The 25,719-nt window shown below is 39.6% G+C and overlaps 1 protein-coding gene across 7 annotated transcripts in view; it reads left to right on the top strand.

Annotated features, from left to right (window-relative positions):
* CDC42SE2 (CDC42 small effector 2) overlaps positions 1–24,706 on the top strand; it is a 115,250-nt gene extending 90,544 nt beyond the window's left edge. For 3 of the 7 annotated variants that reach the window (XM_080803671.1, XM_080803672.1, XM_080803673.1), the window contains exons 4-6: positions 18,015–18,116; positions 21,811–21,927; positions 22,257–24,706. In XM_080803671.1, the coding sequence (XP_080659797.1) occupies positions 18,015–18,116; positions 21,811–21,909 (201 nt within the window). In that variant the 3' untranslated portion in view covers positions 21,910–21,927; positions 22,257–24,706. The remainder of the gene's footprint in view (positions 1–18,014; positions 18,117–21,810; positions 21,928–22,256) is intronic. The other 4 variants (XM_080803676.1, XM_080803677.1, XM_080803674.1 and 1 more) reach the window with 2 other exon arrangements.
* The last annotated feature ends 1,013 nt before the right edge of the window (positions 24,707–25,719 follow it).

The following is a 25,719-nucleotide window of genomic DNA, read 5'->3' as shown; positions in this document are numbered from 1 at the left end:
TCAAATGTTAATTATTATCTGCCATTTTTATAGACCTTCTTAGTTCAAATACTTTCATATATATTAACTTAATGATATACATATCTGTCATTTTCATTCCTTCTTTGCATTTTTCCTTCTGTCCCTCTTTGTATGGTTTTGAATTTGGTTTTATTTGTTACTGCAGTGTCTACTTGGGTAATTTCCTCACTGGGATCTTAACATACACAAGTACTTCTGCATGTACTCATATATGAATATATTCAAAAGGCATTAAAATACTGGAAAAAGTATTAGCTGAATGAGTTCTGTATATAGATGAAGTAAACAGAACTTTCTTTTCACTTAACACAGAAAAGCTATTACTAGGTACCATATTCTTGCCTACTTTAAGAACAGGTAAAATTAGTAAGGAACATAAGAGAAATTTGCTTTCAGTAGTAGTCAGCTATGGGAAATTGATCTCATTTTTAGGAACCCCAGAGTTAAGGGTAGTTATGAAAAAACAAATCACCCCCCCTTCTTTTTCTTATGATACCTGGATTTCTGGGGGGTTTAGAGTTGTTCAGATAAGGGTTTGAATTCCAGTGCCAATACTTACTTACTCTTTGACTTTGAGGAGATTAAACATTTGCAAATAGGAATAATGATAGGAAAAATAGGAGTAATAATCCTAACTCCTAGAATTGAATATATTAAAGTAGATAATAGGTTAAGTATATCAAATAAGATAATTTATGTAAAGTGCTTAGTGTAATGCCTGGCTTACAGAGTGCTCCTATAATAATGAATGTTGAGTTGATACATTGTGGGTTCCTCTCATTTAAAAATATTTCTTTCTGCCTTTTCTTGTTTTTATCTCCATTGATTATTTCTAAGTACATTGTATTTGAAATGAACAGGATCTTTCAGGTTAGAAGAGTTGGTCTCTTGCCGCAAGTATTTTGGCTTGGTTTGCAGTTACCAGGAAGAGAGATCCAGTTGCCTAACTTAAGAGAATGTTGGACTTCCTCACACACACTTCCCCCATTTCTTTTCTCCTGAAACCCACTTTACACCACATTAAAGGAATTAAAAAACAAAAAGGTATGAAAAGATAAAATTCACAAAGAGAAAGAGGTTAAAGAGGTAATTACCATGGAAGAGAGATAATAAAAAGTGGTTGATAGAGTAGGAATTGGCTGAGCGACAGCCACAACCTAATTGCCTACAGAGGGGATACTGACAAGAAGCAGCCTCACGCCCTGCTCTTTAGAATTCCTTCAAGGATAAGTTACCAAAGTAACAATACAGGAACATGTTCCTGAACTGAAATAACATTTCAGACTGTGTGGGCTAGCTGTTTGGCTGTTTAACCAGTTGTACTGTAAGATATTTATGGACAGTATTGAAACAAAGAAAAAGCAGCAATTCAATATACATAGTACAAGAAAAGAAATTAATTCTAGAACTCTGCTTGGCTCACTTGTGAACAATATTTAGAATATTTACAAAAAGTTAAGATAAACATTTGATCTTTCTCTGTTTCACATAGTGTGTGGGGAGAATTATAGGACTTTCTTTGAAACTAAGATGTTTGTTTATTTGAGAGCAACTGTCAGTACGGTAGAGAAGGAAAGACTCAAGGACAAGAAGATTCCCAGATGTGCTTTAGTAGGAGCTGTGGAACCTCGTGCAGTAAGACGACCTCCCTAGGAACATGAGTTTCCTGCTGCTGAAGTGGCAGATTGTCTATCACATTTAGTAGGTGAAAGCGACACGAATTTATTATGTATACTTAGAGGTCGGAAGTCCAATACGGGTCTCACTACTGAAATCAGTGGAGACCATCTTATTAAATCATGTTTTTTGTGCAAGATATACAAGGTGTTCTGCCAGTCTGAAGTTAGCTATGCTATGCATGCCTACACACATGCTTGTGTGTACCTTGTACAGAAACAGTCTCAGTTGGATTGGGGGGGGTGGGCAGAAATCTCTCATGTTGTAAAGGCTTTTATACTCAAAAGCTCTGAAAAATCTGTCATTAGTACTTAGAAAACAGATTCCAGATTATTTTTTAAACCTGTTTTGTGCTTCAGTTTTTCATACTTGCAGTGTGTCACTTTAATCCAGATACTAACTTTAAATAGGAGAAAAAGAACTTCCCATGTTCACTTCAGGTTTCTCACTGAGAGATGAGAACAGCTAGTTCTTTCAGTTTTGCTTTTAGCCATTTCACCATTGGAAGGTCACTATAAACTTGCTTAGAGATTGCTTTTAAAAACAAATTTTGGGGGGCACCTGGGTGGCTCAGTCATTAAACGTCTTCCTTTGGCTCAGGTCATGATCCCAGGGTTCTGGGATCAAGCCCCACATGGGCCTCCATGCTCAGCGGGGAGCTTGCTTCTCCCTCTTCCACTCCTCTTGCTTGTGTTCCCTTTCTCACTGCCTCTCTCTCTGTCAAATGAATAAATAAAATCTTTTTTAAAAAATTGGGTGGGGGGTGCCTGGGTGGCTCAGGGGGTTAAAGCCTCTGCCTTTGGCTCAGGTCATGATCCCAGGATCTGGGATCAAGCCCCACATTGGGCTTGCTGCTCATCAGGGATCCTTCCCCCCCCCCCCCCCCCCGCCTGCCTCTCTGCCTACTTGTGATCTCTCTCTGTCAAATAAATAAATAAAATTTTTTTTTAAAAAATTGGGGGCCTCCTTCAAACCTCTCATCTGTTACCAACTGCAAAATTTATAGTGAAAGGGGGAAAAGGTTAGTTATCTATTAAACTCTAAAGGGCAAAATAAAGAGGTCTCTACTTAGGACTGGATTTTGAGTGCATTTTCAGTAACCCACCACTGGTAAATATTTCTAGCATGAAATATCCTGCCTTTTGTTACTTTGAGAGAATCCCTTGCTTGTAACTCTAGCTGGGTATATGTAGTGTGGCTCTCATCTTTTATTGAAATGTCTCCTTAATAAAAGCCCTTTGACCTGAGGGCTACTGCTGCCTTTCCAGTGAGTGTACCAAGATCTAGAAACCAGAGGAACAGAATTATCACTTATTGCCCCAGAGTAGGAGATATCGTATAACTTGGTATACTGAAAAGTATTAACTATTTTTGGAAGTTTTGACCTAAATATAAGAATATGGAATTTAAAGTAGGCTACTAGTTATTGAAGGGCAGATACTTTTTTTTTTAGTCTCTGCAGTATCTCACTTTTGGTTTCTCTTCACTTTGCACCTTAACCTATTAATGGGGTGGTTTTGGGTTATAATCTTACCAGACTTCCACAGGTGGTTCTATCAGCTGTATTACTAGTCATGGGAAAACTGGATCTGGCTTCTTAAACTTCTGTATCTTGGGCCTGGGGCACTGTTCGGACCCACCTCTGTCGCTTTCTTGATTCTTGGCACATTGGCTTCTTACCTTCTGACTGGAGGTGGGTGTTTTTCTTCATAGGAAACATTGTTGCCCTCAGCTTCAGGTTCATCATCTCAGTTTAACAACCGTTAGGAGCAAAGGGCTTTTGTCTCCATTAGTCCTTCCCAGTGAAGGATTCTGGCACGGTTTGTGTCATATGCACACCCTTGGAATCAGGGTTGTGGACTGTTGTCGTTGGCAGCCTATCAAAATCGTATGGTTGGGTTTGGGAAGAGATGACTTCCTGAAAGGAAAGGAAGGAGACTGGTGTTTCCAGAACAAAAAATATGCAGAAAGAAATGGCATGTGTCCACTATAAAGATTTGTATCTATTTATGCACAAGAATAAATCTCACTTGGTCACATTGGATATCTATTATTCTTTCTGGTAAACATGTTAAAAAACTGCCTTAAATCATTTAAGAACAACAAAAAAATTATTATTGTAAGTCTGGAATACCCTAAGCTACTATATGAAAAAAAGAAGTTACCCAAATCAGTAGAATAGGAGCTAAGGGTAACATAACTCTTTATCTTTTGGTAAATGATAGCTTTACTGTCAGAAACTTGTATCTGTTTACCAAATACTGAAATAAACTTGGAGACTATTTTACGTTGACAGAATAACTGAAGTGAAGAAGTAAAAGAAGACTAAAGATCTAATGCTAGTTATATATCTTTGGTAGGGTTTTAGCAAAGCTAAGGTCTGGTAAGCTCTTTTGACTTTTGTGCCATATTTAATAAATTTTGGTATGAAAGATAATAAAAGATAGAGGCCTCCTATATTATCTTACACACTTTATTCATATGGTTTTCACCCCCTTTCCCTTAAATTTCTAAGTGTTGTGTCATTTTGAGCAGTGTATTGAAACTCATTAGATACATGTTGATGGATTAATGGGTAATAAAATCTTGTGAGGAATCATATATTTTTGTATATTTTAAGTGACAATAACAGTGCTTATTTTTCCAGAGTTCCTTTTTTATGTCTGATTAGTGGAAAAACTTTTCTTGCTCTGTTATGTTTTCCTTACTATTAATAGAGTATAGGGCGCCTGGGTGGCTCAGATGTTTAAGTGTCTGTCTTCAGCTCAGGTCATGATCTTGGGGTCCTGGGATTGAGTCCCGCATCGGGCTCCCTGCTTATTGGGGAGCCTGCTTCTCCCTCTGCCTCTCTCTCTCTCTCTCTGTCTCTCATGAATAAATAAATAAAATCTTAAAAAAAAAATAGAGTATAACATACTGTCATTTACAGACTATCTTCAAAGTTGGTCTGACTCATCAGTAAAAGGGCTCATGGACACAGATGGAAAATAGTAGATTGGGTAGGTCAAATCATCAGCGATACCTGTAAATAGGTTTTTATGACCTCTGTATAATCATCCTGGTATGCTTATGATTTATCAAATCATTATTCAAATAAAACCATGACTCACACTGAAAGTATGTTTTAGAAAATTTGGTTAGGGTCCACAGGTAGGGAATGAAAATGGTTAGAGGTAATTCTTATGAGAGAACAATGGAGCTATTTCCCTCTGTGAGATAGGCTCTTCTCTTCCCCTACAATTTTGAAATATAATTGATATATAACATTATATTTGTTTAAGGTATACAGTGTAATGGATTTGATGTACATATATGCAGTTGACCCTCGAACAGTGCAGAGGTGGAGGCAGATCCCCCACATAATCGAAAATCCATGTATGACTTTTGACTCCCTTAAGACTTAACTGCTAATGGTCTACTGTTGATCAGAAGCCTTACTGATAACATAAGTAATTAACATATACTTTATATGTTATCTGTATTATATATTGTATCTTTATAATAAGGAAAAAAGAAATATGATTGAGATCTTTAGGAAGAGAAAATACATTGATAGTACCATACTATATTTATTGGACAATCTCCACATATAAGTGGACCTGCACAGTTCAAACCTCCTGTTAATCAAGGGTCTGCTGTATTGCAAAATGATTACCATGGTAAGTCCAGCTAATACCCATCACCTCATATTAGCTACAGATGTTTCCTGTGATGAGAATTTTTAATATCTACTGTTTCAGCAGCAGTCAAATACACAATACAGGATCATGAAGTGTGCTGTACACTGGGTCATCCACCATGCTGCTCTGTAGTACATCTCCAGAACTTAATATCTTGTAACTGGGAGTTTGTACCTTTTGACCACTTTTACCCATTTCCCCTACCCCCCTGACTGCCTCTGAAAAACTGGTATGTTCTCTGGTTCTGTGAGTTTGGTTTTTTTTTAAGATTGCTCATATAAGTGAGATCATAAGGTATTTGGTTTTTTCTAACTTAACTTCATTTAGCATGCCTTCCTTCCAGGTTCACCTATGTTGTTGTGAATGGTAGGATTTCCTTCCTTTTTTAATGGCAGAGTAATATTCATGTGTATGCATAATACATCTTTGTGTTCTGTCCCTCCATCATCAGTGGTTGCTTAGGTTGGTTTCCATGCCTTTTGGCTATTATAAATATATTGCAGTGAACATGAAGGCACATACCTTTTGGAGCTAGTCATATTGTTTCCAACAAATATATACCCAGAAGTAGAATTGGGGGATCACGTGGTAGTTTTAATTTTTTTTAGGGACCTCTGAACTGTTTTCTATAGGAGCTAACCCTAGTTAACATTCTCACCAGCAGTGTGCTAGAGTTTCCTTTTCTTTCCGTTCCTGCAAACATGTGCTATTTCTTGTCTTTTTTTTTTTTTAAAGATCTTATTTATTTATTTGACAGAGATCATAAGTAGGCAGAGATGCAGGCAGAGAGAGAGGAGGAAGCAGGCTGCCTGCTGAGCAGAGAGCCTGATGCGGGCTTGATGCGGGGCTCGATCCCAGGACCCTGAGATCATGACCTGAGCCGAAGGCAGAGGCTTTAACGCACTGAGCCACCCAGGCGCCCTATTTCTTATCTTTTTGATGGTAGACATTCTAACAGGCATGAGGTGATACCTTACTGTGGTTTGAATTGCATTTCCCTGGATAATTCCTAATGTTGAGTACCTTCCCATTTTCCTGTTGGTCATCTATATGTCTCTTTTAGAGAAGTATCTGTTGAGATTCTCCACACAATTTTTAGCCAGGTTGTTTGTTTTTTAGCTGTTGTATGAGTTCTTTATGTATTTTGTGTATTAGCCCCTTAATATATAATTTGCAAATAATTTGTTTCATTCTGTAGGTTGCCATTTAATTTTGTTGACAGTTTCCTTTGCTGTGCAAAGGCTTTTTGGTTTCATGCAGTCCTGCTTATTTTTTATTTTTATTGTTTTTCCTTTTGGTGTCAAATGCAAAAAGGTATTGCTAAGACCAGTTTCCAAGAGCTTATCCCCTATGTTTTTCTCTAGGAGTTTTATGGTTTCAGGTGGTTTTTATTTATTTTTTTTAAAGGTTTTGTTAATTTATTTGACAGAGCGGCAGGCAGAGAGAGAGAGGGGGAAGCAGGCTCCCCGCTGAGCAGAGAGCCCAATGCGGGGCTCAATTCCAGGACCCTGAAACCATGACCTGAGCTGAAGGCAGAGGCTTAACCCACTGAGCCACCCAGGTGCCCCAAGTTGTTTATTTTTAATGAGAAAAACCATTCAACCTAATGGCTTTCTAAGTAATTAAAAAAACAAAGATTGTAATATTTTATTCAGGGAGTATAACAGGTGAACAAGTGAGAGTATAATTCATAGACTTGAGCAAAGGTCAAGATACACTAAGTGAGAGTTGGCCAGAGGCCCTGAGATTTGAAGACAATATTAAAATGTCACATTCTGCTATTCAAGGTATTAGCAATTGAGTTCTTGTGTTTAAAGTGCTTAGAAATGGGCATGACATGTAGTAAGGCTCTTAAGTATTAGCCATTATTCATTTTAAAATATGCAGCTGTAAGTCTTTAAAGCCACTGTTTCTAAACCATGGAGCCATCAGCATCACTTGGACTATTGTTAGACGAGCAGATTCCTGGCCCTTCCCCAACACTGCTGGATTTAAAATTCTGCAAGTGGAGCTCTCCAGCCTGCATTTTAACAAACTCTTCAGGAATTCTGATGTGCACAAAGTTTGAGAACAACTGCTTTTGAGGTTCTACCCAATCTAAAACCAAAATAGTGATGCCAGTTGAGCTCTATATACAGCATTACAGTGAGGCAGAGGGGAAAAAAGCCATCAAATGAGGGATTTTTTGCGCAGAAATTAAACTCCACTAGAATTTGCATTACCCGCCTCCCCCTTTAAACGTGTTCCATATTAAATAGGTCCTTGAAAAACACTTGGTCTGGATACTGGATAAGACCAGTAGGTTTTAGAAAACTGAGCTGAAATTGTTTCTTTATAAGCCGTTTATCATACAGCAGCCATTTATTGTCTATTTTTTGTCAGGCACAGCTATGGTCCTAGAAGAATGTGTACTATGGTAGGAAAATCAAACTACAAGTAAACTATTTTGGTGTTTTAACTGCTGTCATAGAAATATGAGCCTTGTTCTCTGAATGCTCAGATCATGGATTAATCAGTGACCACAACTTACGAGACTGAGTTTGAGCTGGGTCTTAAGGAGTGATAGCCAATTGCTAAGTGGAATAGTTTTGGGGTGAGAGCATTGGTACATTACTACTGTGAAGGTTGTTTCTGTTTTTTTGTGTGAGTGAAGACCCACTTTTCCTTTTCTACAAAGAATGCTAAATCCATTTTTATAGCTTTTGTTATTCTGTTTTTTTCTGTTGTATGAACTGGTTGGACAGTTGAGGCCCCTCAAAGTTACCTCATGTATCCAGGGAATCACTGTCAGTAGTCTCATAGAAAAAAGTAACTATTTGCTTTAGAAATGCCTGTTGCCTAGTCATACTGTCAATATTTCAAAAAAATAAACTTACTTCAGAGGTTCTCAAAGTTTGTTTTTGGTGCCCTTAACACTTGAGTAACGTTTTTTCATGGCACCTCTAGGCCAAGAGAAATTCTTTACAGATTTGGTAACTAGTTTTGTGCAGACAACGTAATAAACACTTATGTCTTAACATTTTGGTCGACTTTAAAAATACAACAAAAGAAAAATGAATTTTTTTTCCTTCTGATACAATCAGGATGGCTTGCAAGATGTGGGCATTAGGTATTTAACATAACTCCTCAAACCATGGAATCAGAATGAAGACTACTACCCTCTCTTCTAGTTCCATGTTATCTTTTGTACAGTACTTGGATTCTTACCACAGCACTGCAGAAAGCACTGCTTTGCAGACATGTGCCATTAAAAAGAGTGGATGCTGTCATTGTAGCTGGAGTGGAGGGCTGCAGGAGCACCTAGCTCTAGCAGTCCCGAGCAGACCAGGTCTGGCCATTTGCTGCTGACAAAATCCAAAGACAGCTGGAAGAGTGGTGGTAAAAGGAATTTATTTCAGTGAGTCCCAGTACTGGGAAGACAGTGGACTAATATCTCAAAGACTGTCCAGAGTCCCGAAAATGCCTCCAGGTTTACATGAGGGAAATGTGGGACAGAGGTTGTTGAGTTCATGCACCGGGTGGGCAGTGAAGATCATGTTGACCATTGTCTTACAGTCTGTTAGGAGGGTCTTGCCTGTTCAGGGCAGTCCTTACTGCTTAAGGGAGTAGTTTCCGGTCTGCAGGGTCTTTTGCTTGAGTTAAGAGATAAACTGGAAAGAAGAACTTAATCAATTAAAAAGTACTCACTGGAGTCCCAGTGTTGGTAGCTGAAGTTCTTTCATAATATTGAAATTTTGAATTATCTTGCTTTACTAGTTCACACAGTATCATACATAAGTTGAGTATCATTGTGTTTCCCTCAAATTGAATATACTGTGTGGGGCTCATGGATATTTGCTGGGGATCATGGGTATATTTGATAAAATACATAGGCAGGGATATACTTTGTCTAGGTCACCAAGTTAAGTCAGTAGCATATCTTTCTTTTTCGGTTGTTCATTTACTTAGGCTGCCCTAGTGTAAGTGATTCCTGTCTTACAGCCTAAAGGTACCAGCTTTTTCACTGCCCCAAATGGCAGGCACATGAATTTTTCTTGTAAGTTTGGTTTGTTTGTTTGTTTGTTTGTTTGTTTTTTGTGATCTTGACGCTGAACGTGTGGCTTAAAACTCAAGACCCAGAGATCAAGTCACATGCTCTTTGAGCCCACCAGGCACCCTGGCATATTCGTTTTCTATTCACTGTGTCCATTTCTAGAAGTACCTACCTATGCTCTTACCTAAAGCCTCCTGTTACCCTGTGGAACCTGGCCCTGAATTGCTCCTCAGTGGCATATGTTTGTGCACTAAATTGCCCAGACAGAAGTCCTAGAGGAAGTTTGAACTTTTAAGTGATCACTTAAGTGATAAAGTAATCACTATTTTTCTAGAAGCTCTATTTAGTTAATATTCAAGAAATCTGAGGGAGTTGGTGAATTTACTTTAATTTTTGGGGGGAGCATTTATGTTACTGCAGAAATGCGTTCGAAAAATTATGGCTTAAAAACATGAAATGGGGCGCCTGGGTGGCTCAGTGGGTTAAAGCCTCTGCCTTCGGCTCAGGTCATGATCTCAGGGTCCTGGGATCGAGTCCCGCATCGGGCTCTCTGCTCAGCGGGGAGCCTGCTTCCTCCTCTCTCTCTGCCTACTTGTGATCTTTCTCTGTCAAATAAATGAATGGAATCTTAAAAAAAAAAAAAAACTAAAAACAAAACATGAAATGTTGAGGCATGTGGGTGGCTCAGTCAGATGAGTGTCCAATTCTTCATATCAACTCTGGTCTTGATCTCAGGGTCATGAGTTCAAGCCCTGTGTTGGGCTTCACACTGTTATTACTATTACTTCATAAATTTATTCGTTCATAAAAAGTTCTTTTGATGAATTGCTGTACACCATGTACTGGGCCTTGTGGATTCACATTTTACGTGGCAACCTATGTAGGAACACATCTCCCATCCAGGGGACAGTTTAAATTGAGTGTGAGATGCCAATTTACTTTGGTAGGTGAACATGCGGTCCTGGAATACTGAGGGGCCGTAACCCCAGACTTAAGGGTGTAAGGGAGGCAGGACTGAGTTAGTGAAATTAAAGGCAGTCGGAAAGATTCTTCCAGGAGGAGTACTGGAAGAGCACAGTGTATGTAGGAAACCTGAAATAGCAGATGAAAGCTTAGAATGCTTGAAGGAATGTAGTTAAAGATGAAGTTGGCAAGAAAGACAGGATTTCCATAGGCTCTGGAGTTTTGAATTTATCCTTGAAGTTTTGGGAAGCCATTGAGTGATTTGAAATGGATGAGTAACATGATCGGTTTTGTACTTGAGAGAGGTATGTCTAGATTTAGGGTGAAGCATTTTGGGAGGGGAAAGGAGGTTGGAAGCAAGTTAGTGAGGGGCTCCTGTAGGGAGGCAGGTGAGAGGCTCAGGGGCCTGAAATAAGGCTGTGACACTAGTGTGGGGACCAAGAGAGGAAGTGGGCTGACTCCACAGGATGTTTTGCTAATTGGATGTGACCATGTGTGAGGGAGAAGACGCAGTGAGTGAGGGACAGCCCTCCAACCTGACTGGAAATACTGGCAGAAATGTTATTTACCAAACAGGGACTGGAGAGGGGTGTGGGCTTTACGAAGGTTATGTATTCAGTGTTGGACTCAGGAAGCGTGCATGTCCTCTGGATTTGTCAGTAAGCAGTTGAATGTTACAGTCTCAAGCCCAGAAAAGTAGAAAAGAGGCTCAGTAGTCATCAGCATAGCCCTAATAAGATGTGCAGGAGGGAAGAGGAATGTTGGTTTACACAAAATAAACAATAGCACAGAAATGGAAGTAGTAGGAGAGAGAAGTAAGAAACCTGAGAAGAGGGATCTGTTGGAAGGAGAATCTCAGAGTAATTCTTTCTCCAAATGGTATGTTCCAGGGTGTTTTCTTGTTTTGTTTTGTTTTTTTTTTTTTAGGATTTATTTATTTTAGAGAGTGTATGCGTGCGTGCACGTGGGGAAGGACAGAAGGAAAGAATCTCAAGCACACACCCTCCTGAGCTCGGGGAGCCTGCCATGGGGCTCGGTCTCATGACTGGAGCTGTTATCAAGAGTCTGACATTTTAACAGACTGAGCCACTCAGGTGCCCTTCCCTTTTTTTTTTTTTTTTTTTTTTAAGATTTTTAAAATTTATTTATTTGACAGAGATCACAGAGAGAGAGGAGGAAGCAGGCTCCCTGCTGAGCGGAGAGCCTGATGCGGGGCTCGATCCCAGGACCCTGGGGTCATGACCTGAGCCGAAGGCAGAATCTTAACCCACTGAGCCACCCAGGTGCCCCCTGTTTTTTGAAATAAATATTTGACTAGTAATTTTAAGGTTTCATAATAGATGCCTAGATGGCTATAGTTATCATTACAAGCCCAGCATCAGTTTTCCCCCTCCTCTGATATACAGGATCCATAGTTGAAGCTGCTGACCTCTTGCTCTTGGGGACCCGTGATGAGGTCTGTGCTGCTCCTCAGAGACTGCCGTCCTTCAGCAGTGATTGGTTGGGTTCGAGAGTTTGGCTCAGGGAAGACATTCTCTGGATGAGAGGAGTTGTTTCAGGACAGGGCTTAGAACTCAGATGCCAGGGGAAGTTTTGTGGAGACCTCAGGGGAAATTTGCCTTGGTTTTTTATAAAGCACTATTTTTCTCTATGTCTGTAAACACAGATGGAAGGCCTTAGATTGCTGCAGCTCTGTTGGCTACTAGCCTGAGACTGAAACTGACAGGAGGGCAGAGCTGAAAACACTGCAGAGAAACCTTGTGGAAGCTCTTGAGTACACCAAACACCTTGCCACTGGGCCTTACTGCTTAAGCCGTTTTTTTCAGTTGTAGTTTTTTTTCAGAGAAAAAACATGCGATGGGTGTTCATGGATGATGCAAATGAATGGCACAAACCAAATTGATGTTGTAGCTGTTAGCCAACTACTATACGGTAGCTCTGCAGTGTAGTTTTCAAAAACTCAAAATATATCTTCTAATACTTTTGGGAGGAAGACAGGAAGTAGGGAATGATGTTAGAATTGTATCAGAAAGAATGCGGACAAAACTCAGTTCTGGTGGAAATCAGAAAAGAGATGAAGTGTTGATGATTCATTCTCATATCATACAGTTTTTACTTGTAAGCAGTACTTGTTAGGTTTTTGTGTAAAGCTGTAAGAGTAGGAGAGAACTCACATCTTCTTAAAAAAACTTATTTTGAAAAACTCATTAGGAAAATTACCAAATATACACAGAAATAGAGGGAAGAGACCCCCCACCCCCCCATCCATGTACGTAGCACGCAGCTTCAGAGAGTTGTCAGTGGAGGGCATCCTCTTATACTGTCAACCCCTTCCCCTAGTTGGAGAATGTTAAGCAAATTCTGGACATCCCATTTCATCCCCAAATACTTCAGTATGGGGCACCTGGAAGGCTCTGTTGGTAGAGCATGTGACTCTTGATTTCTGGGTCATGAGTTCGAGCCCCATGTTGGGTATAAAGATTACTTAAAAGTGATATCTTAAAAGAAATTTTCATTATGTATCTCTAAGATTAAACCACTTTACTGAGGGATCATTGACATTGAGTAAATATGAAGAGACATTTTCCCTAATCTCGTCCCTAACCCAACTAAAATCCTTGACCTTATGTAGAATAATAGTATTTCAAGGATGGCAAGAATTATTCAGGAGGTCGACAGTCTTAATAGAGTACCCTATAAAGAGCAGGGTATGTTTCCAGGAAAAACGATGACTCTGCTACTGACAACAGTTAATACGCATTAGAGTGAGTGCACCATTTCCTGTTTTTCTTTGCAGAGGCCCAACTCTGGAATTCCCCTTGTTTGCCCATGATTTAAATCTTGTCTCTGTCTTGTATTCTTAATACAACACACCACAGAAGTGTTCTATTTTTTAAGTGTCTGTAGTGACTGAAAAATAGTACATTTTTATATTTTGAAATATGTAATTATACTTAGCATCTAGGTTAATAACGTTACAATACAAACCCAAAGAACATCTTAACCTGTGTCTAGATCTGTCCTTTGTACCCTCCCTGGAATGTTACCATGTTGATGATTATTTTACTTTCAGACTCTTTCACTGGATATTACCAGAAATTAACCTTTAGATCAAGTCTTTCTCATCTTAAAGGGAAAAATTAAGTCCTCTTTTCAGCTCAGCCCATTCTTTCTTGTCCTTATCCAGATAGATGGCCAGACTGTGTCCAGTTGTGTTCGATGTTCCATTTCCTGCCTCTTGCACACTCGTACGGCTCCTCAGAAGTCCTCCACTCTAACCCCTCCATAGGCACTCTTTTCAGTCTTTATCTGACCTCTCACCCGCTTTCAGTTGTGTTTGCCTGAACCCTCCATGACACCTTGAAGAGGACACACACCTGATTTTTCTCCTTCCTTTCAGGCTTTTTTTTAAAAGCTTTGATGGCTAATTTTTCTCCACTCAGTGGTGGGGTGTACTTTCCTTCTTTCTTGTGCTGGTGAGACTTGATTTCTTTTGTCAGAATCCTATATCCATGTATCCAGCTTGCCCTCTTGATAACTTTACTTGGATGTCTCAGACATAACTCAAAGTCAGTGCGTCTTAAACGCTTTCATCTTCTTACTAAAGCCTGGCCCTCTTCCAGTGTTACCTGCCCCTGTGAATTGTGTACATTCTTCTCAGATGGGAAATCTTTGCATCTTTCTTAACTTATGCTGCTCCTTTCTTCTCAAATCCAGTCAACAAACAAATACTATTGATTTTACCTGCTGAATGCCTCTTAAATCTACCTAGTTCTTTCCACCTCAGCTGCTGTAATTGAATCCAAGTAATCTCTTTCCACCAACATTACTGTAATGACTTCTTTGGCTCCTCCAGCCTTCCTGCCAGCTGTATATTGTGGACTGGATTTTAAAAACCAACTTGTCGGGGCGCCTGGGTGGCTCAGTGGGTTAAAGCCTCTGCCTTCAGCTCAGGTTGTGATACCAGGGTCCTGGGATCAAGCCTCACATCGGGCTCTCTGCCTGCCTCTCTGCCTACTTGTGATCTCTGTCTGTCAAATAAATAAAATCTTTTAAAAAAAATAAAAAAAAATAAAAACCAACTTGTCATGGAGCATGTGGGTGGCTCAGTCTGTTAAGCATCTGACTTCTGCTTTTCCCTCTCCCTTTACCCCTCCCCCGTTTGTTTTCTCTCACTGCCCCTCCCCAATAAACCTTAAAAACAACAACAAAACCTGTTGTGTCATTAGGGAAGAAAGCTTCAACCTCTATATTTTAAATTGATGTCAGATTAATAGCACAAAGAAACCTTCCAAAATCAAAGGGGAAAGCCTCTTAACTCAGTAAAGTTGAAGTTAAAATGTATTCAGTGTTTTCAGATTTACAAATTAATTATGTGTCCTTTGGTTTTCAGTATGAGAGTAGTCTTTGTTGAACGTCCTTCCTTAGTATTCAGAATGTTTGTTTTATATATAGTCTTTGATTTTGATTAACCACCTGATCCATTCATTACTTTGAGGAAACATTTCTGGGGAGTTGGGTGGTGGCCTAAGTGCCTGGTGATGATTTCTCTCCCATCATCTTCCTTCAGTAATTCAATTGTTAGAATAAATCATTTAGTGTGGAGATGTGGGCTAAGTGCATAGCCTTTTGCTAAGCCCTGAACACACCATTCCAGAGGAAATTATGAAGTTAGAACCTGAGAAGTTTCTCCTCTGTGTTCATAGGGCAAGGAATGGTCAAGACTCCAAGTGTCCTTAAAGTAGATCTTACTCTCTGAAATGTTCCATCCCTTAACCTGCATGAGAGTGCCCTCCGGCTGAGCCATGTGGAGCTGTCTGACCTGTGAGTGAGTTGCACAAGGCCTTAGGAAGAAAAGTCTGCAGGCCCATAGATGCCATTAGCCCCTGGAACTTCGCAGCTCTCCTTTTTCTTCAACTGGAGCCGTCCACCCTTTCGTCCTGTGTGGAGAGTGCCAAGAAAGTAGAAGTCCTTCTGTCAGTCAAGGGCCTTACTGGGGAAGAAACCCCAACAATTTGTCTGGCCCAGGTATTGAGACAATTCTTGTATTTTGATGGTGAAGATACATTTGGATGTGCCTGGATATACAACTTTCTAACAAAGCAGATCCAGTGGACGATAACAGTATCGCCAAGAAGAAAATAGGCACAAAACTATTAGCATCTTCTTTCCTTACCTTACTCCTAGAAAAGAGAAGGTAGCTTTGCTTCTTATGGCTCATTTATGCTGTGTTATCCTAGAAGAGAATAGTGTGAAGGGGAAGTACACTGAATGGACTGGGTAGAAACCGATAAACTGAGAGTCCGGGGGAACCAGCACCCTGCTGGTATGGGTGTTCCTAGTCAAAGGATGCTGTGGGTGTCAGGTCTGTGCTGAGGGGCATGGAGTCTGAGGGCATGAGTCTGAGGGCACCTGAAGTAGCAGTGAGTAAGATAGAGATAGTAAGAAATCCGTGCCTTGTGCTGACAAATAGAACAATTGAAGAACACAGACAAAAGTTCTGGATCCTCTCTCGGTTTTCTGACACCTTTTTTTTTTTTAAATTTTTTAATAAACATATAATGTATTTTTATCCCTAGGGGTACAAGTCTGTGAATCGCCAGGTTTACACATTTCACAGCACTCATCATAGCACACACCCTCCCCGATGTCCATATCCCCACCACCCTCTCCCGTCCCCCCTCCCCCAGCAATCCTCAGTTCTTAACCTGAAATTTTTCTAGAATCCTAGGGAGGAGGGCCCCAAAAGAATTGAAAAAGGGGCTTGAAGTAAATGAATGAGAATATTTTGCTCCTGCTGTTACAGACTATAATTCATACAGTCAAGCATTTCGAGAGGGAAAATGGAAACCTATAATACAAATTCTCAGATGAAAAAATACTGCAGTGATGTCATTTCATAGCAGAGCTTCTGAAAAAATAACTGTAATTGAAAAATAGTCTGATGTAGCTCCTGCTAAAAAAAATAACTTCTAGAGCTGGGATCTGCTCCCCATTCCCGTGAGTGAATGAATGTTTACTGAAACGGAGCTATCCTTGCTTTGTTTATGCACTGTGTGTAGTGGCTTTCATGCTGCAAGGACCACAGTGCAGTTGCAGCTACAACACACGGAATGGCCTCTTTACGTCGTGGTCTGTAAGAAAAATTTTGTGGGTTTCTGAAGAAGATCAACTGAAGTTAGTTTTCAATACAGCAAAACTATAAAGAGAAATAAAAATATTAGATAAAAATACCAGAAAATTGGAAGATTATACAAACACACACACATTCTCACACACAATCTACTATTTACCTAAGAGTGAAACAAATTGCACAAAGGAGCACAAGGAATGTTATAAAAACACAATAGAAAAAAACTTTTCCAATATGTAGGAACGCCTGTGTTCAGATAGACAGGGACACCACCTGCCAGGAGAAGCACCGGATGGAGAAACCAGTGAACTTGGAGAGAGCCCACTCTCTCCATGAACATAAATATTTCTAAGGAAAAACTTGGGCTTCTTAAGGGATTCTACATGGCATCTGTAAAGCTAGAGGTGGCCAAACAATGTATGCTGGCTTCTGAAATTAATAGATGAGCTCCCCATTTTTGTAGCTTTGTAGAAGATTATATTTTAATCCTGAGGTGGTGTTACTTGGGTCTGTTTTGGTAAGTGTTTAGGATTTTTTTTTTTTTTTTTTTTTTTTTTTTTTTTTTTTAGTGTTTAGGATTTATCAGGATTATACCAGCATTTCAGTTGAGGTAGACACAGTGTAATTTCTGGAGTATATTGTTCAAAGGAAAGTAGCAGCATTGGTGTTGGGACACTGAGCCATGTCTGTAGTGTCCCCTCTCAGATCACAGTATCTTAAGGGGTCATGGAAAACATGGGACTGATTTAAGATAACCTTTGTCTCTGGAAAGATCTCTTGATCAGTGAAACAGTAGGATAAGGAACTTCCTCTAATGAGAATGGGCATTTTGGTGGGGCAAGGATTACAGCTAGTAGCAGAAGTTACTGTGACACAGCATTCTGTACCCTGTAAGAGATGGTTGGCAGAAATTAGGAGGGGTCACTAAGCCCCAGCCTAGTAGACTGAGTTTGGATAGGGTTTCATTCCCAGCCATCTCAGACCAGAGGGGAGTGAACAGACTGTTCATCTCCTCCAAACAAAGCAGCTGATTCATTCCAGTGTGGAATGGTTGTGGGGGTATAATCTAAGTAAAAATAATCAAAATAATGTCAGTTTGTTAATGAAAGCTAGAAAGTGATGTTAAAAATCAATGTTCTATTCAAATCACACTGTATTCTTCGCTAAGCATAAGGGTCACTGGTGATAATTTTAGTTACCTCTTTTGAAACAATAAAACCTAAATAGTTATTATACAAATAAGTCAGTGGCCAAAGCTAGGCAAAAGAATGTACTTTAAGTTCTAAATGATAACCTGTTGTTTTGCTTTGCCAGTCATTTTGTGTGTGTGCGTGTGCCATCTCTCTCTCTTGAGGTAATCCTGATAGTCCCAGGATGTCGGGATCCTGGTGTCCTGGGGAAATTGTACTGTGGTCATTAAAATCATTCATCTACAGTAAATAAACCCAGCAGAGTAAGCATGTTGCTAATAAAAATATTTCTCAACACATTCTTTCCTGTATTTTAGAAAAGGCGCCGGCGGATTGACCGAAGTATGATTGGAGAGCCAACAAATTTTGTGCATACGGCTCATGTAGGATCGGGAGACCTATTCAGTGGAATGAATTCAGTAAGTGTATTGGTGGAAGATGCAGATGGGTGTTGGGGCGTAGACTTAGGTCACCTGTATGACAGCTACATACATTCTTTAAGATTATACAGCATTCAGTGAATTTGTAGATACTGAATATAAATACATAATATGAGCAAAGAAGAAAATGAGCAGTGGGAAATTAATCTCTCCTCTAACTTGCTAAACTATGCCTTTATTTCTACCTTTCTCCTGAAAAAATACTTAAAAGGGGGCGCCTGGGTGGCTCAGTGGGTTAAGCCTCTGCCTTCGGCTCAGGTCATGATCTCAGGGTCCTGGGATCGAGCCCCGCATCAGGCTCTCTGCTCGGCGGGGAGCCTGCTTCCCCCTCTCTGCTTCTCTGCCTACCTGTGATCTCTGTCTGTCAAATAAATAAATAAAAATCTTAAAAAAAAAAAAAAACTTAAAAGGAGTTGAGTTTACAAGGATAGTTAATAGCCCTTTGGCTCTCCTGACTCCTTGCAAAGGAATGTGAATGTCAGCCTTTTAGTAATATTTAATTTCTTCTCTCTTCAATTAAGTTGCCTTTTGCCAACATATTTATTGCATTTACCTTATAAAAGACTAGCCTTTTCTTGATATTAGAATGTTTGTGATTTATTCATAATTAATGTAAATACTTGTGTATATTTGCTATCTTTTATAGAGATTTCAGTGAATTTCAAAACATACTTTAGATTTACTCACTTGAACATGTGTACTCCTTAATGTTCAGCCAACAAAACAGTGCTCTATAAGAGAAGCACTGCCAAGTCAGGGTGTGTGTGTCAGGGTTCTCCCTTCTTTTTGTCCTAAAGTAATAAGCTACAAAGTATCGAGAGCCTCTTTCCCCCAAATGTAAAGTAAACTGATGTGTCTAAATGACCTCTAAAGTGTTTAGAACCAGAAAGTCAAAAAGGCTTTTATAAATATAGAATTATCCATTATATACTTATTCACTGGACAGAATTAACAAAAGACTTAATAAGAGCTCAGAGACTTTTAAAATAGGTAGATCGTATATCCTGGATACAGCAAAGAAGTTTGTCACAGTTACTAGGTGAGCAAAGGGATAACATGTGTAGCTTCCTGAAGGGAAACATCTTGTTTGTTTTAAATCTGTAGGAAAAGTACTTTGTTTTGTTCAACTGCTTTTGTGGAAATGTAAGAGGTGTCAGGTTGCTGTCACAATACAATTCAGTAGCTTTGTTTCCTGGAACAGCATGAAATGAAAAGATCAAATGAGAACCTAAAGCTTTTGTTAATAGGGTTATTATTAAACATGCAAGTAGAGCGAATGGCTTCAAATTTATTATACATGAATTTTATTTTCTTAACAAATGTGTTCTTCCCCATTTCACATTTTTTAAAACTCCAGAATGAAATTTTTAGTTCATGGTATTTAACTTTTGAAATACTGTTTATATATACATTTCAGGATTTCTTTACAAATTCCTCTTTGATGTTTTGTCTGCACTAGGAGCCTGTCATGGATGTGGGGGACGCTCGTTGCCAGCAGCGTAGCTAGAGCTTGAGGACGGTCTCCTGTAGGGCATCCGGGTCTGTGGCTTCAGCTGAGAGCTGGTTCCAGACAGCCCTCTGCTGTTAGTCTACCTGCAGAGTCCAGGCAGCCTGCTCTGCTTACCGACTAGTGTTTTTATGAAGTGTTTGAGCTTGTTAGAACCCACTGTGTCTCCAGGAGGTTTTCTGTCTGTGTGATGCGCACACGTGGTTCCAGGCTGCTGCTTGAGCGGTTGTGTTAGGGTCAATGTTACGGAATCCCCGAGTTCCTGCAGGTGACATCAGTGGAGAGATATCACTGATATGAGCCTGATTTGGTGAGAGAACTCTCTTCTTCTGTGCAATAATAGTATTGCACAGAGTGAGACAAAACCATAAATGTGGTTTATCTGCAGAAATAGGATAGACTAACTTAAGGCAAACTAAGAACTGAGCAGCATGGATGAGGTACTTGGCTCGGTGCCAATGGAATGGCCTGGCCGCACTGGATTCCTAAGGGGCAGATGACTTGGGGGAGTGTCTCTTTTCCTCTAAACACGCTGTTCTTCCCAAGATTACCTTTCATACTAGAAATAGATCCCATGACTCTTTTAATGAGAGTGTTATTGTGTTAAAATACAATATATACACAGTCAAAAATAATCCATTGGAAAATCCAAATTGTATTGTTTGAAATTGAACAACTGACTTTTGGAGAAAAACTAGTTTTTTTCTTGCCTAGAATCAGCATGACATTATGAATGCACTATGGAAAAACACAAAAATGTTACTTTTTATAAATAGCCCTGAAATGCCTAGAAAAGGTAACATGTTAGGTGGGGGAATTTTTGGTACCTGTGTAGAAACAGGTTCGTGCCACAAAATTGGTTACCTGAAAGGAACAGGAAATGACTTTGAACAGATAGCTTATGCTGGTAGCCTTCTCAGACTGAGCAAGGTTACTGAAAATAAATAGGGCTATAGATTTCAGGGTTTTTTTTTTAAATACTTCTAACTGAAGTGGTCATTTGAGTAATGTGAATATAGATAAGGCCATAATTACATGTGATATCACTAGAGTAAGATGTTCCACCTAAGATTTTTCTCAGTGAAACCCTTCTGGATCTAAAGAAGGTATACATTTTATATTTTGCTTTTCTACTAGAATAAATTTAAACCTGCCTTGCTCAGAAAATAGGCAGATCTTACTTCCTTTGCTTAAAACATACTGACTCAGGATCGCCATTGAAAACACCTCACACAGCATATTTTCTATCAAGTGCTCAGTAAGTATTTGATAAGTAGATTAATTAATGGATGTTGTTCCCATCCTCTGTCCCCCAAGGGAACCATGGACAGGTGAGGGATCCTTCGAGCAGATCACCCCTGCTCGGCCTCAGCACTGTTTAGTCAGTAGCTCCAGCACCTTCTCACTGCTCCTTTTTCTGGCATTCTAGCCTGATTCTCTTCTTCTGTACTTACTATTTGTTGCTAGTTGGTATAACTAAGATTGGAGTAATTTTGGTCCACTAAGGGCACTTCTCAGCTTGCCGATAAGTTCATTTGTCTTTGTTTCCACCAAGTAAAAGGAGAATCCAGCAGTTTGGTATCCTACAGTCCATCAGAAAATAGCCCTATTTGGTGGGGAGGAGAGATTATCATGTTAACTATTTCACAGATCTTTAGAGAGGATAAATACTTAACCCAGGTTACAGTGACTAGAGATGAATAAATTTGGACTACCGTACAAGTCTTTGGATTCTTTAAGGCTGTATCAGGTATGTAAGTTTTACCACATGGGACCTTTGAAAATTTATCTTTGGTCTAATTTCATTTGTATTTATTTTTATTCGATTCTCAGTAATTGAGGTGATCATCTATGTGAATGAGGTGTCTGTAAATTAAGAACTGGAGTTGCTCTGTATACTTCTGTTTTTGAAATGTCACCAAGTACATTGTGAATCACAAAACAGTTATTTTGTCACTGCTAAGTGGGGAGAGGGAGTTGAAGCCTGAAATGTGTTTTTAGTAGCCTCACCATTTCCCTATGGGCAATCAGAAATTTAAGTCTATAAAAACAGAATTTTTTCTATAGAAAGGATCCTTCTCAAAACTGCTTAGCTAAAACGTTTAGACCAGGATCAGTTGCATTGTCCCTAGTTCTTGATTTGGTTCTGTTTTTGTCTTATTTTAGGTTAGCTCCATTCAGAACCAGATGCAGTCCAAGGGGGGCTACGGGGGTGGGATGTCTGCCAGTGTGCAGATGCAGCTTGTGGATACGAAGGCTGGATAGCCCCGAGTCCTGTCTCCTGTGAGTATCTGCGTCACATGTTGGAAAAGGCCAAAGTATTTTACCCTGCTAAGGGTTTCATGGGATGGTTGTAGGCACTTTGAGTAGTAGTTTTCGCTTGTTCTTTCCCTCATGACCAACAGCCAGGTGGGGAGGAGCCTTTGACAGATAGTGTCCTTTAAACATGAATGAAATTACTATTTTGAGTATCGATACTTTGGGGAATGTCCTGTGTAGTGAAGTACCTTGATGTTTTAGTTGCATGATTGAGAAATCTTTGACGATAAACTTTACAAATTAAATAAGACAAAGTGTAAAAATAATTTGGATTTTTTCTTTTGGTTTTATAGGTCATTGTGAATTTGTGTTTTCTCTTTAATTTGTTGTTGTGATTCCTTTTCAAATACAAAAAAGAAGTGTGATGGCATCTTGTTCACCCTGTTGTGATTTCTCCAGTGAGATGTTCTTGTTCTGCTCTGAAGAAGCTGTTGTCAGATGAACCTTGCATTTCCGGCTGGCATGCATGCCTTTGGACTCACGGACTTTGGATCGTGGCTTCATTTTTATCAATTATGGATCTGATCTTAGCATGATCTTTTTTTGTGAATGCTAGCACTATTTTGGATTTTCCCCCCCATTTTAAACGTTTCTATTTCCATCTCCAGCCCTCTGCCTTATGAGTTTGTTGGTAAGGTAGGACCTGCTATTGTTAGTCACTGTTTCTGTATATTTTGGAAGGTATGACATCCATAAGCACAATGATCATTTTTATTCATTTGAAACTTGAGCAGAATAGATACCGCATGCTTTATGAAGTTGCTTTGTCTGGGAGCCCAGAAATGAGTGTTTCTTTGCTGCTGTGGGCTGAGGGTAACTGCTGCTGTTAGAGAGAGGTTAGCTGTGGCACCAAGTCACATCAGTTTCACACACACAAAGGTAACCTGTAGCTTACTCTATAATTAAAATCGGCATTCATAAGGTGTTCATTCAGTTGTAAATGTACGATGTATTTATTCTGAGAGTGAAAACCTGTGATTTGCGAACAGGTGTGGTTGTGTGTCAGAGTGTTGTGGTGAGGCCCTCGTCCAGGCTCATTGTGTACTCACTCTGTTTTGACTTATTTTAATATGATGATCTATGTGTTTCCACTATTAACTCCTGGCTGGTACTACTAACTGCAGTGTCAGTGGCCTTTCCATATTCAAACCTGTTTGGGGGTAGTGGAAGTTAACCCAGAGCAATAGAGTGACTTGGCCGAATAGTTGCCAGTGAAGAAATCTGTATGGTGATTTGTTAGGAGATTGGTGAGAAACCATTGCTCAGGCTCCAAAATCTTTATTCTTCATAAATGATGTGTATTTCAGATATTTCTGTAAGTACTTTCCTTTCTCTGTGAGGGCGTGGTGTATGTATTCTTGTTTAAATCCTATGTCCAGCGCAGTCCTAACTACATTTAGTAGGATTAATATTTTATGCAGCAAATGGGACTTAGGTGAAAATGTAGACAGCTAAGAAATTAGATGAGTAATTATTTTCTTTGCATCTTAGTCCCAGGTTCTTATGAACCAGGTAACTGGATAAATAGCTTACATAAGGCAAACCAGGAAAGCGGTGCTTCTGAATAGAACTGACCTGTGCAGTGGGGCGCTGGATTCCTCAGTGCTTATATTTCAGCAGTTGGAGGCTTCATAGGTGTCAGTACCAGAGAGAATCTGTCAAGGAAACATTCATGCTTACTAATAAAAAAAGGCCGTTTGCAGTTTAATTTACGGTGTGTATACTGCATTCTGGCATTTGCTGAGGACCCACGTCGTTCTTCTCAGCCAGAGTCTGTGTCCTGCCATGGATAGTGCTTTGTCCAAGGTCTTACAAGACAGATTGGATTTTCTGGGCCTTGTCCATAGTGATGCTCTTTAGTCTATTTTGACTTTAAAAATTAGTAGAACTTTTATATATGTCCTGTAACTCCAGGATTCCTAGTACAGGAAGCCCTGCTCTTTTGTCTTGAACTCCTGATTTGTTTTACTCCTCTTTTTTTCTAATCGAGATCTTCTGTGTGGACCAAATACGTCACTGAGTTCTGGAGCATATCTCCGTGGTGACCCCAAGGCTATGCTCTTGAGTGTGTAACTGACCTGCAGTAGCCACCCTGTGTGCAAGACCATATGCCGAGGGAAGGTGCCAATAAATTCAAGAAGAAATGACAAAAAATTTTAACACAGTGATCCTAAACACAGATTTCTTAGGGAGGCTTGAAGATAGTGAAGGGTGGCAAGTTCCCCACATCATCAGTGGGATTGTAAATCTTGGGCCATGTGTCTCATTTTAAAATTGAATCTAAAGTAATAGGATTGACTGTTACTTTGCTGAAATACATACTAACATTCAGTGCACGGGAAACTGAATGAAGGTTTAACCAATGCCATGGATTCTGTCAGTGATCTGCATTCGCTACAAGAGGTGCTTTCCCATGATGTAGGCAGGAGTTGGTGCCAATAAGAAATGTTCACTATGGTGACTGGGTTCAGCATTTCCAATGCAGCATTATCGCCTTTAAAGATATTTTGTGAGTATATATTAGCTTTCACTTTTGTTATTAAATTATAGCAGTTTCATTATAGAGAGCAAGTAAGTTTGCCTTGATTTTGTTTAAAATGACTTCTGCTCAGCACCCAGAAGATAAAATTGACATATTTTTATAATGTAAGCATACTTTTTTTGTACATTGTGTTCATTCAGTGTTGGCTTGTAGATATTAAAAGAAAGTATTGATTTTGATTCAATAAATGTTTTCTTTCCATCCTGGTTTGGTTTTTCCTTTCTTAGTTCAGGCCAACTAGAATTCACTTAGAGGGTATTTTTAGCATTCTTATAGTTTCAGTTAAGATTAATGTCTTGCAAAACCACCCCTTTTTAAAAGCTGGGAGCTACCATATTGGGCAGGTATGGACCATTTCCAACATGACAGCAAGTTTGGAGGTAACTGACAGTTTGCTCCTCAGGAAAAACTTCCAGTGTCTAGAGGCACTTTGGGTTGTCACAGCTTGAGGTGGGGCGTGGGGGGGGGGGGCCTGTCTGGTGGGAGTAGGCAGCAAGAGGGGCTGCTAACCATCTGTGGTGCAGAGAACAGCATCCTCCCCTCCCCAAACAAAGACTTACCCAGCCCCAATGTTGTAGTGCCACAGCTGAGAATCCCTGGCTTAGGACAAAGAATATGTATGTACTCACCAAGTACATCCAGTTAGAAACTCCTCACTGTGTGGAACCTTGTGCATTGGGCCGTAGGTTTGGCTGTATTAGGAGATGGGCCAAGTAAGGTTGGTTCTAAAGTAGAAAAATTAATGGGAAAAATGTTAATAGTTCAAAAAATTTTCATAACATTTGTCATTTCATGGCCGAAGACTGAGGTAATTGGGTTAAGGTGAAGTTCTTTCCACAACTAATAAAATAGTAAGAATAAGGCATCCTGATTAAAGTATCTGAAGAAACTGGTAGTGGTTTATCAGGATTCTATTTTGAGCACATTTTCAAAGGACATGAATAAAATGCACAAGGGTTCATAAGATAAACTGTTTTTATAGATCTGTCCTACTTTTTGTGCTTTAGAGACATAGTCGGAAATTTGCTAAAACTTGTGGAAATGCAAAAATCTTCAAAACTGACAGGAAATTATTTACCCTCTGCTTGAAATACGCTTTGAGTACACTACAAAGAAAGCAAAGGAAAGGTTACCTTAGGTTTATTGTCTCCATTCCTCACGGGCTAATAAAACTTAAACCAGTAAACAACTCATGTTGCTCGGACTTTATATTT

Source organism: Martes martes, assembly GCF_963455335.1.
Source record: "Martes martes genome assembly, chromosome: 5".
Taxonomy (NCBI): Eukaryota; Metazoa; Chordata; class Mammalia; order Carnivora; family Mustelidae; genus Martes; species Martes martes.
This window is presented reverse-complemented; position numbering and strand designations above follow the sequence as displayed.